Below are 12,178 nucleotides of genomic sequence, written 5' to 3'. Positions count from 1 at the left end.
CCCATTCTATCGCGCATACATCAGTGGTGACTTGCGTGGACTTGGTGCAGCCAAATGTCCCAGAATGCATTTAATCCAAAACCCACATGGCAAAGGAGAGTGGCTAAAAAGTCTGAAATATGACACGATGTCTGACACAAAATAAACTTTTAAGATATTTTCAGGTGAGAACTTCTGACAGGTATGGCGTTATTTTTGTGCCTCTATTGTGAGCGCACATAAATAACTTTTGCAAGTACAAATGTTGTATTTTGAGGAAAAAATATTTTGAGTGAATAAAAGCTTAATTTGAGCGAACAAAATTTATTGCTGCAGGTCCGCAGACATCTGTGGACCTGCTTTGTGTCGCTCCCGCTCTCAACATCTCTGCTCCCTGCACGCTCAACTCTTCCTGTACACCTTTATAAATGTGCCACAAAACCAACCAATCACAGACTTGGATGCAAAAATTGTGATTGGCTCCAATCAGCTAGCTAGATACTGCATTCTGGAAACACTGTCCATAGTGTAGCTCAACCCATTTTCGGTTAGAATGTTTAATTATGTTATTTTAAAATATATAATTTTTTAAGACCATTGTTGGTTTAGTTTAAACCAAACCACTCCACTGGATTTAGCTACATTTTGGACAGTGTTTCCAGAATGGAGTAGCTAGAAAGCTGATTGGGGACCAAAACAGCCAATCACAATTTTTGCATCCAAATCTTTCATTGGTTGTTAATGCTAATGTTTGGTTTATTTCAGTGTTTTATTTGTTCCCGTGCATTCTGTGTAACTCTATGAAGCCTAGTAGACAGGATGTAATTTTTTTATATCATGTGTAATTTCCATTGCAAATATTAATCACAGTTTATAAAAAAGGGGGTGGATGGCGGTAAAAAGTCTGGAGTTGTGATGTCATCAAGTACACTGCCGTTCCAATCGTAGAATGATTTTGTTGCATTCTTGGGAAGTCTGGACTCCCGAGTGAACCTACTAAATATGGAATAGCAAGAATGCAAGTACGGACTTGTGTTCTTGAGTACTGGGAAATGGCCAGTATAATATGTTACAGATGCTGCCCCTTGGTGGTCAAAGTTTCAGTCAGCGTCTGCAGAGGGTCACTGCGAAAAGCACCTTTAAGAAAGCAAACAACCTAGCAAGCAATCAGAAAGCAGGTTTTTGTGTCTTTTTAATCTAATCCAGCACTTTATTTTATTATTATTGTGCATATATTACTTATTTTCAATCTTCCTGGTTTTTACAAATTGATGGGTAGATGAATGGGGCTGTTTTTTTGTGTGAGTGGGAGTGGAGGGCTCCTACTCCTTTGCATATTTGATTATGTCATTCTGCTCATTATTATATTACACAGCTTATAGTAGTAGGTAGTCACTCCTCGGCTATCTGAGAAATCTGGAGCTGTTTCCTTGGACTTTCTGCTTTTGTGTGAGTGATGCTGAAACTGAACTTCTACAATTCCTCCCGTTGCACAGGGTTGTCTGTGAAGGTTCTCAGTCATCCAGGTCATCGTAGTCAAAGGAGTTTGCAAAGAAAAGCGTCTGGACTTCTTTAAGTTGCTTGAAGACGTTTCACCTCTCATCCGAGAAGCTTCTTCAGTTCTAAGGTCAAATGGCCGAGAGTCCCAGATTTAAACCCAGTGGGAGTATCCCCCCAAGGAGGGACAAAGGACCCCCTGGTGATCCTCTAATCACATGCGCCAAGGGTTCCCAGCATCTCTGCTCCAGCAGGCTGCAGGCAGAACAGGAGCTACAAAGACATCGGCTGACCTCATGCTACTAGACTACCACAGTAAATTGGAGTAATATGACACCATGAGGCCTAAAGAGCATTGGACTTCCTCCCATGTGGATGAAAGTGAAATGGACACATTAAACAATGTCAGCTCATCCCTGGAATTAAAATCTATCCGCAGAGCGATGTTTTAGAAAAAAACAATCAAGGCGCTTTATATGGTAAAGTCAAGACCTACAATAAGACAGAGAAAACTCAACGATATGAGCCCTGATGAGCAAGAGCTTTGGCCACAGTGGATCAGAACTTGATCCAGTCAGCCACTGATGGGCTTTGATCAGTGGTCATGACAATTTGAATATTAATGATCATAAAAAAGCCCATTTTCAGCAGGGGGGAGGAGACTTACCTATAATTACAGTCAGTAGCGGTTTTAGATATGGGCGACACGGGCAGTTGCCCGGGGCGGCATCGTGGTGGGGGGCGGCATCACGGGCATCGGCAAAAAAAAAAATTGCTCGTACTCATGCTGCCCCGACATCATGCCAGCGCATATTGGGAATGGCATAGGCACCGATCAGTTTTCTATCACCCATTTGCTGGGAGTAAGGGCGCCCTCCGTTTGCGAGGTGCGCCTGCTGCTTGCGGCACAGGGAGGAGAGAGGCGGGCGGCATGGGGATTCTCTGGCTGGCTGGAGCAGCAAAATTACCAACTCGCAAAATAAAACAAAATAAAAACAAACCTACAAACACGAAAACACCAGACATCATGATACAGACTTATAATTTGCACCAATGTTTTTTCAAAATTCTATACGCGAAAAGTGAGCGCGAGAGCCCTCAGTGCGCCTGCTCGCTGCTGAAGTCAAAGTAAACTTTATTGTCATCTCCGCTACATACAGTCCAGTATATAGAGAGACGAGACGACGAGGCTCCAGTTACAGCAAAAGTAGTAAACGAACAATAAATATTTAAGAGTAAAAAAATGAATATACACTTTAGGACTCGGGGTAAAGGGATCAATAACAATTTAAAATGTATATTTTATATTTTGTTGATTTAAAGTCTCACACACAACCCGTTTTTAAAGTTTAAAAAAAAGAGAAAAGAAGAGGAGTGTAGCGACTTCCACAGTTGCTAGAGGCCGGGGATTGAGCCTGCCTATTTGCCTGACGCGCTGTCAACTTTACGCAATAATGCCAGAGGTGGAATTGCTTGCTTGTTTATTAAAGTGCTTGAAAAGTTTACAGAGCAATGTGATCGGCTCGCGATTCAAACTCTTAAAACATCACAGGCTCTAATGCAACAAGGGGAACCTCATTGTGCTGCGGTCAACAAAAACTACAGCTACCCAGCCCTACTCTGTCAAAATCAAACCAGTGAAAGACAGACTGACAACGCCCTCTTAATGTCACCGCTAGCACCCACGTGACTCCCGTTACACATCACCATAGCAACCAAACAAATGACCCCCCCCCCTGGTGGGGGCGGAGGGGGTGTTCGCCCAGGGCGCCAAACAGGCTAGGACCGCCACTGATTACAGTGGCCTGTGGCTTAAGTTGCAGGCTAATCTGTCGCGCGGCGGTGTCTGCGTGTCTGTGTGTGTGTGTGGTTTTTGGTTGTGCGCAGTTAGACCTCAGCACATAAACATGGCGGCCTCAAAGCAGCAGCTTTGAAATACATGATTTTCATGTCAGCGGTTATTATTTACATCACAATAATATGTTTGTGAAAGCTGCTTTCTGGTGTGAAGGAAGCAGCCACAGGGGGCGTGGCCTGGTGTCACTGCTGCTGCCTTTGCTTGCTCTGTAAAAATAAGAGTTTTTAGTTTTTACCTGGGTGGGTGCTGCCCACCTCTGTTTAGGTGTAGAGGTGGTGCTAGAGAAATTTTCTTAGGGTGGCAAAATCAAAGTCATTTCTTTACACATATGCAGGTGTTACATCCTGTAATATGCATTATATATGGTTAAAATGCAGTAAGTGCAAACATGTTTCTTATGAACATAGTCTGTAAATTTCTTACTTTCTGTAGCCCAGATAATTAAACATTTCAGTTAGATGTGAATTTTGATTTTATATACTGTATAGCCTTCATAATAAATAAGTATGCTGCCCAATAAGTTTAAAATCCAGAAGGCTACACAACATAACGTGGTTTGGTTAGAAATACAAGTCTAACTGAAGTTTCACACTCTTTTCTTACAAATAATCAAACTGTTATATGCTTAGATTTACAAAGAATGTCAGAAATCGCACTGTCATGTAACACTTTTGACCTATCATTTAAACCTATTTTTTCATGATTTACTGGGTTAACTCTCTGGGGTCCAGGATATAACTGCCCATTGTTGACTACAGTTTGATTTTACCTTTGTATTTCACCTTTAACAATATTTTTACCCTGTTTGCTATCATTCTCATGTGTCTGAAATTACAATTATTTTTTCATTGACAAACTGTAAACTGCTGACAAAATACTGACAAAAAACATCAAATCTGAGTAGAAAAAATGGAATTAATTAATTAAATAAATAAATATATAAATCATGAATTAAATGCCCATTCATTCCATCTAAAACATTTAATAAATTGTGTATTATTTATTTCCAATTTTAATTAATTAATGACACATTTAATGATTTATTTAATTAATTAAATATTTCATTTTAGAGCTTCATGTGATGTGCGTGTTTCGCAAACATAAATCAGAGTTAGATGAAGGACTGGTTCTGAGCTCCTTTTTTCCTACTTGCCCTTAAACGTCTCGTGAGCGTGCCCTCTGTGAGCGTGCTTTCGTCACTGTGCTGACGTCTGTGATTGGGTGACACAGCGACCCTCGGGGTTTCGATTGGTTGCGAAACGAAGCCGTGAAACGGGAAGCTGAAAAATACCGAGCCAAGCGAAGAGTTCGAGCCTGAGCTTCGGCCGCATTAACCGCGTTCTCCGAGCCCACAAACCCGCTCCCGCTTGCCCTGTCGTTTCGAGGCCGCCATGGGCTGCTTCTTCTCCAAGAAATCCAAGAGAAAGTCGCCGGAAAAAGAGGAACGGGCGCCGACCACAACCTCCGCCGAAACTGCGTCGACGGGCAACGCGGTTCCCCTTGGCAACAACAGCGAGGAGGCTCCGAAGCAGTACAGCTGGGACAAGCGAGAGAAGGTAAGCAGCACCGGGACACACCCACAGCCGGGCTTTAGCGCAGGTAGATCACACCTGGCAAACGACGCCGGAAACAGCCCTCTCAGGTCACCGACATTTCTGTTCCTGTCGTTGTTCACAGCCAAAACAGCCAGATGTGAATGTGTGAATTTAAACGATACTTTATGTGTTACCTGTTACAGCCACAAACAATTAAAGACAGCAGCTCAAAGCTGAAAGCAGAATAATAAACTCAACAATTAAAAATGCAGAAGAAAAAAAGTTACACTTTAACTCAGTTTGTATGCATCTAAATAAAAAAAAGCCACATGATTTAAATAAATTTATCAAAAAATAACAATAAACTCTGTGTATGCTAAATAAAATGCCATACCATGGCCTTATAAAAGGAAAGTAACTCAAATTAAATGAGCAAAATAAAGAATAAGAAGTGTAATGTGCACAGGTCCAGCTGGAGCTCCACAGCTAAAAATGCAAATAACACAGTGAGATCAGCAAGTCATGACACAAAGCCCACAAATAAAAAGCTTCAATATATAAAAACGGCTCCATTATGTATACATATTCATTTAGGAGAAACCAGAATATGCAAGAGATGAATAAATACATCAGAATGTTGTTGAAAAAGCTCATTATAAATTTCCAGTTGCCTAGGTAACGCTCCGGGTCACATGTTAATCAACAATAATCTTTGCTCTCACTGGTAGTCTCCTTTTCTCTCCTCAAAATAGAGAAAGGTTTAATGCGTCCATCCTCGTGCAGAGTTTGTGGCATTCAGTTGCCAAGTCACTTCCTGTTAGGACGGAAGCAGTTACACACTAAAAATCGGAATAATCGGTACAAATAATGCTGCATAAAAAAGTGTGGGCCTAGCACCGAACATCGTCACATGATCATCCTTATGATGTCGCATATCTGTCAGTCTCAGTGATGATAATGGTGACATTATCTGCACTGACGGTGCTTTCGTGGGCTCCTGTTGTTGTGGAAACGTGTTTCCTGCTGTTCGCCAGCCAAAGATTCAGCTTCACGTGTTTACTGTGAGCCGAGCAGCGAGCTAAGACAGCAAGGCTCAGGCACCCCCACCCCTCCCTCCTGCAGCCAGTGTTATCTGATTATCAGATTTACTACCAAACGGCATGTGGTTCACGTGCACCCCGCTCACACATTAAAGCTGAGGTGTTACCCCACAGGAGGTCACACCTTTAAAAGTGACAACCAAAATATCCACCAACCATAAACCAGCTTCAGTTTGCTGCAGGCTCAGAGGGATGTGGAGTCAGAGTCACACATCTCAGACATCTGAACGTGTGGCAGGCTTGAGTTTTGGGACCGATGTTAACTAAAAACACATATTTGTGTAGATATATCAAACATGCATGCTTTAGAAGCTGATGAACCACCGTCGTGTCTGCACATCATGAACAGTTGAGCAAGGAGCCAGTTTTAGGTTGTGCATGCTGCTCTTTGTTAGCAGAAGCCTGCCGCAGAAACACATCATCGTTCTTTAGTTGAATATGACACAAATGCCAAAGATGACGCAGCATGAAATAAAGTAGTACTTCTGGTCCAGCTGATTCCCACACATCTGTTAGCAGGGCGTGCAGCGTTTAACTCTCAGACTTTGTTTTCGGATCTTTAATGGTCACAGAAGGGTTAAAAATCGTGTCTCTGTGCATCCGTAAGAGTGTGAACAGTGTTTGAATCCTCTGTTCTCTCTGCACAGGTGGACCCGAAGGACTACATGCTGACCGGCCTCAAAGACGTGACGGTGGGCCGTCTGCCTGGCAAACTGAACGGTCAGCAATTCGTCATCCAGGAGTGCGAGAACTGCAACATCTATGTGTTCGACCACTCGGCGACCATCACCATCGACGACTGCGTGAACTGCCGCATCGTTCTGGGACCCATCAAAGGCAGCGTGTTTTTCAGGGACTGCAAAGACATCAAGTGTGTGGTGGCATGTCAGCAGTTCCGCACACGAGACTGTAAAAAGATGGAGGTGTTCCTGTGCTGTGCCACCCAGCCCATCATCGAGTCGTCCACTGGGATGAAGTTTGGCTGCTTCCAGTACTACTACCCCGAGCTTGCTTTCCACTTCAAGGATGCCGGGCTGAGCATCTTCAACAACAACTGGAGCAACATCCACGACTTCACGCCCGTGTCCGGGGAGACCAACTGGAGCCTGATGCCAGAGGATTCACCTGTTCTGGATTTCGTTCCGGCGCCAGACCCCGAGTCCGATTTCAAGTCAGTGCGAGTCTCCGCCGACCCCGCACGAAGCATCGTGCCACTGACAAAAGGTGGGAGGCGCAAGGACAGCGAGGAGTCCTGCCTCTTTGTCTTCTTCGCTGGAGAGTACACTACTGCAAACGCCCGCAAGCTCATCGACGAGGTGAGTCCATCACCAGCTCTGAATTGCAAAAAGTGAAGTTTACTTGTTAATGATGCAATCCTTTCAATCTCTCAAACACACAGGTGTGTCATACAGACAGCTCAGTACACTTTTTACTTCTGTTGGCGGCTTTATTTGATTTTAGATTATACAGTATTTAATAATGTACAACAGAATGTGTACAATAGAGTTGCTTAGCATGAATCACAGTTCAGTTCAGTGAACAGCTCATTTACAGCTCACTTCTCGGCTCTCTGTGACATCACACAGATCCAAGAGCAGAAAGCTGAGATAAATGGAGTGTTCTGAGCTTTTGGGCATCGCGGATTGCTATTCATACACACTGAGCTGATTATTAGAACCTCTAGCTGTGGAAACTCGCCATCGGCACCTGTCCTCAGGTAGATGAAACGAGTTGCCAAAGGCCGTAAAACTGAGCAAACTAAGGCATGTACGATGAACCCGCTCGGTCATGCTCCTGACACCGACTTGCTTCCTCGTCTCAGAAATGTTTTTACTGCTCTGAATTCTTTCAGTTTTGGTTCTTGAGGTTGACAGCAAGGTGATGACTCAGTCCTCCATGCTCTGCTCGCTATGTTGAAACTTGTGTGACTCCAGCACTCAGGCATGGGGGACATGCTCTGAATCTGAGCATGCTCACTGACGGTTCTTTAAAGTGTCACTGTGAACTTTAACCTCTTTAGCCTCTCTCCGATGTGGTCAGGTGACTGCTAAAGGCTTTGTGCTGATCCAGACGAAAGAAGTGTCGATGCGACCGGAAGACGTGAAGCGAGTGTTTCAGAGTGACGCGGATGACCTCACGGAGTGGATCACCAAAGGTATACTCGCTCCTTCCTCACTGATCAGCTGATCAGGAGCTCTTTCGTACTGACCAGAGGGTGTGTGTCAGTCAGTGTGTGATATTTATAATCACGCTCTCATTCATTTATTACATATTTGGGGGACAGCAGGTAAAACACCTGAACAGGTACAGCCATTTAAATCAAGTTGTATTGTAACACTCCTGGTCATAGACTGTATATAAAAGATGGACTTCAGTGATGTCACCTGGTGGTTTTGGACTGCACATTTTAGCATTTAAAGGTTACTGTTTGTTTCTACAAGTGAACATATCATGTGAGAGGGTGGGGCTAATGCTTGTCATGGTTATCAGTCTGCATCCACAGACTGTACAAATGTATCAGTCAGACATAGATACCTGCTAATCAGTAACATCCAATCGAAATTCTGTAATTTCACTTAGCAAAGCCTTTTTGGACTCTCTGTCACTGGAGTGACCTCACAGCAACCATTTTATTGGTCCCATGATGGCAAATAAAAATGCTCCAAAAAGTTCCAACACCACAAACACGGTCCACAGGTCCAGTTCAGGTGAAGCTAGCAGACAGCTGTCCACCTGTCAGTCAAAGAGGCCACACACCTAACAATGCAGACAGGTGACTTATAAAAACAATTGTTGTGAAGGGGGAGGTTATGTTTGTATCAGGCTGACTCACAGGTGGAGAAGGGGCGGTGGTGCTGTCGGTGTCTTGAGGGTTTGACTGTTGTATTTTGCCTGAAGGCCCCGTCATTGCCCTTGAGATGAATGGGGACGGAGTTGTTGAAGCATGCAGGAACATTGCCAGTGAGGTGTTCAGCGGGACAAAGGTGAGTGCAGCGCATTCCAGGCCTGATCCTTACGGCTTCACTCTGCGTTTTTGAAGATGTCACGTTCACACTGCTATTTCTTTGTCTTGCAGCTTTTTGTCTCCGACAACAAAAACACGTCGTCTCGAGACGTCGACAACTTCTTCAATTTCGCCGACATGCAGATGGGCTTGTAGGTGATGTGATGTCACGGTGACTCCGCCCTCCACGCCGTCCAGATCAGACTAAACTGATGGTCCTTCTGTCCTTAAAGAGTAGAGGAGGTGAAGGAGCGCGTGATGAGCTTGGGTCAGGAACCCCGCTGCACCTTCATCGCTCACAGCTGTGAATATTTATATCGCTCTGAATGTACTTGGTGATGTTGCTTCATTGTGAATGTAGCTCTGTGCTGAACCTGTAACCTGACTGTAGTTCAAGCTGCTGCACAAGGGACGCTCGCACTGCCTGAGAGAGCCAAGCCCTCTTTGTGTGTCTGATCAGGGTCTGTGAGTGTGTGAGGGAGAGTGTGTGAGGGAGAGTGTGTGAGGGAGAGTGTGTGAGGGAGAGTGTGTGAGGGAGAGTGTGTGAGGGAGTAAGAGTGTTTCACATGACAGACTCCTGTGTGTATCTGATGTATTGATGATTGTTAGGCCAAAGCTGGACTGATTAAGTGATCGCTGTGTGAACAATAGCTGTGTTTCTGATGTAGGCACTTCTGTGTGATTGTTTTTTAAAGAACAACATTTGTAATATTTGTTTTATACTCTGCTGATGTTTTTATATAGGAGCATGAATGGTTTCAATCCCGATGTTTAGTAAAAGATTCATTATGTGTGGCGTCTTTTGTACTCCGAGAATAAAACAACTTTGTTTCAGGCTGAGCTGACAGACTGGGTATCCTGATGTGATCGATGATCATCTTGAGCCATCAGCACACACTCTGTGAAGTCAACTTTACACAAACACAGTGTCAGAGAGTGAATAAGGGAAGCTCCCTGCTTCCTCTTTCTGAGATCAACAACATGTTCAGGACGAGAATTAAAGGTCACAAAAAGTGTGTCAGGTTGTTTCTGATTAGGTCCCGTTAGGTGATCACAGGAAGGTCAGAAATGAGTGGGAGGTTATGATCATGCTTCTGTCCTCACTGACTCCAGTGTCCAGCGTTCTGGCTTAGTGTGGTGCGTTACTACTGCCTGACTGTGATGTAGGGACATCACCTGTGTTTGCACACCTTTTGTACCTGTGCTGCAGGTCTGTAGTCTGTTAAGTAATGTTGTTATAAAAATCAGATTACAGGCTGAAAGATCTTGTTTTCAACCATTCTTTTCAGCATAAGTCTGCTTCTACTGATGGAGGTCAGAGCTTAGAGCATGTTCTCTTTTTGTGTGTGTTTAAGTCTAAAGAGGTCAAAGGTCAGTGTAATACCATGCCTTGCTTCAATGACCATCTTCTTTTCCTGGACTTTATCAGTTCTGATGTGCTTCAGGGAGATTTCTGATGTCTGAAACTTTCTGCACATTCAAAACACACTCACTGGTCACTTTATTCGGTACACCTAGTACCAGGTTGGACAGTTGGTTGGGAAAATCCTAGAAACACTCACAGTCGCTGAGGTCACCTTTCTTCATTGTTTTGACACTCACTTTAAACTTCAGCAGCTCTTCTTTATCAGGTCTACATGCATAAATGCACCGAGCTGATAAGATACATGTGTTAAAGGGAAGATAAACAAGTGTAGCTAATGAAGTGGCCAGTGAGAATACATACATACACACGGATTAACTGTAAAGATTAACTGTAAAACCCGGAAAACCCTGACTGATGTGTCTGAGAGCAGAGAGGTTCAGTGAAGCTGGAGCGAGCGGAGGTGGTGAAGCTATGGCGCCCCCTAAAGGAGGGACAAGAAGGGCCATGTCCTCAGCCCACTGCTGTTTAGTCTGCTCACACAGATCCAGCACCAACCACATTGTAAAGTTTGGAGACAACACCACAGTGGTTGTTCTCATTACTAACAATAATGAGTTCACGTGAAGAAGCTTGAAGTGGTGTGCAGATTTCAGGAGGTCTGGCTAAGATCACCACACAGACCTCACCATGAACGGTGCTGCTGTGGAGAGGGTCAGCAGTGTTCCTTGGTGTGCACTTAGCTGATGAGCCATTCTTCTACACTAACACCATAGCAGTCATCAAAAAAGCACAAAAACCACCCCCTCAGAAGATTCAGGAAAGCAGGACTCCCAACACCTCGCTTCACAGCGAGGTGTTTTCTGTTACACCTCTATAGAAATAGAGGTGTAACAGAAAACATTCTGACGCTAAGCTTCACATCCTGGTTTAGCAGCTGGAAGTCCCGTGAGAAGCGACAACCCAACAAGATCATAGAACTGCCAGTAGGATAGTAGATGCTGGATGAGTTTTTTGCACTGTGAGACTGATAAATGGACTGTGCCCCATCCCCACTCACACTGTAAGACCCACAAACCAGGGGCGGATCTAGAGAAATTTTCTTAGGCTAGCATGGAAATCAAATGGGGTGGCAAAATCAAAGCCTTTTTTAAAGACATAGGTCTTTAAAAAAGGTGTTACATATAGTTAAAATGATTCAAATGCAGTAAGTATACGTGTTTCAAATAAACATAGTATATCACTTCATTATTTTCTGTAGCCCGCCTAATTAAACATTTCAGTTACATAAAACATGTGAATTTTGATTTTATGTCCTGTATAGCCTGTAAATATAAAATAATAAATAAATATGTAGCCCAATAAGCATAAAAATATTTTACCATAAAAACAACAGACATGTTTAATAAATTATTTTAAAACTTTAAAATTAAATATAAATTGTAAATTTTGAAAACGTATTCACAAATTTTGTAAACAATAAAGTTTACAAAATCTACTGAAAACAAGAAATAAAGCCAGTCTGCGCCATGGGTTAAACCATTTGTTAACGGTGTGTGTGTGTGCAATATCAGTTTTAGGATTTATATTAATTTTTAATTGTTGCTGGGCTCAAAGTGTTAAGGCTACCTTATTTGTACTTAAAAATAACACTGTCACATGCAAAACTAGGGTGGCACTAGGGGTGACAAGAGATCATTTTAGGGTGCCACCCTATGCCAACTTATGCCACCCCTCTAGATCGGTCCCTGCCACAAACGGACTTTTTCATTTTCTAAAAGTCTCGTTTTATCGAACAAAAATCTGCCTGGGGTTCACACTCCCACCGCTTGGGGGCGGTAA

General features: G+C 43.4%; 1 protein-coding gene across 1 annotated transcript; it reads left to right on the top strand.

Annotated features, from left to right (window-relative positions):
* The first annotated feature begins 4,543 nt into the window (after nt 1–4,543).
* Nucleotides 4,544–9,818, top strand: rp2 (RP2 activator of ARL3 GTPase). The gene is made up of 5 exons (XM_031743544.2): nt 4,544–4,890; nt 6,617–7,285; nt 8,010–8,124; nt 8,868–8,953; nt 9,046–9,818. The coding sequence occupies exons 1-5, from the start codon at nt 4,726–4,728 to the stop codon at nt 9,127–9,129; spliced, it is 1,119 nt and encodes a 372-aa protein (XP_031599404.1). The 5' UTR covers nt 4,544–4,725; the 3' UTR covers nt 9,130–9,818.
* The last annotated feature ends 2,360 nt before the right edge of the window (nt 9,819–12,178 follow it).

This window comes from Oreochromis aureus, linkage group 23 (genome assembly GCF_013358895.1).
Source record: "Oreochromis aureus strain Israel breed Guangdong linkage group 23, ZZ_aureus, whole genome shotgun sequence".
Taxonomy (NCBI): domain Eukaryota; kingdom Metazoa; phylum Chordata; class Actinopteri; order Cichliformes; family Cichlidae; genus Oreochromis; species Oreochromis aureus.
The sequence above is the reverse complement of the archived record's forward strand: the minus strand, read 5'-3'. Positions and strand labels throughout refer to the sequence as shown.

Bases quoted from the DNA above. Each gene is read 5' to 3' on its own strand.
- rp2 (XM_031743544.2), top strand. From the start codon at position 4,726: ATGGGCTGCTTCTTCTCCAAGAAATCCAAGAGAAAGTCGCCGGAAAAA. The intron at 8,125-8,867 runs GTATACTCGCTC...TTTTGCCTGAAG, and splicing joins CACGGAGTGGATCACCAAAG to GCCCCGTCATTGCCCTTGAG. The intron at 8,954-9,045 runs GTGAGTGCAGCG...TTTGTCTTGCAG, and splicing joins AGGTGTTCAGCGGGACAAAG to CTTTTTGTCTCCGACAACAA.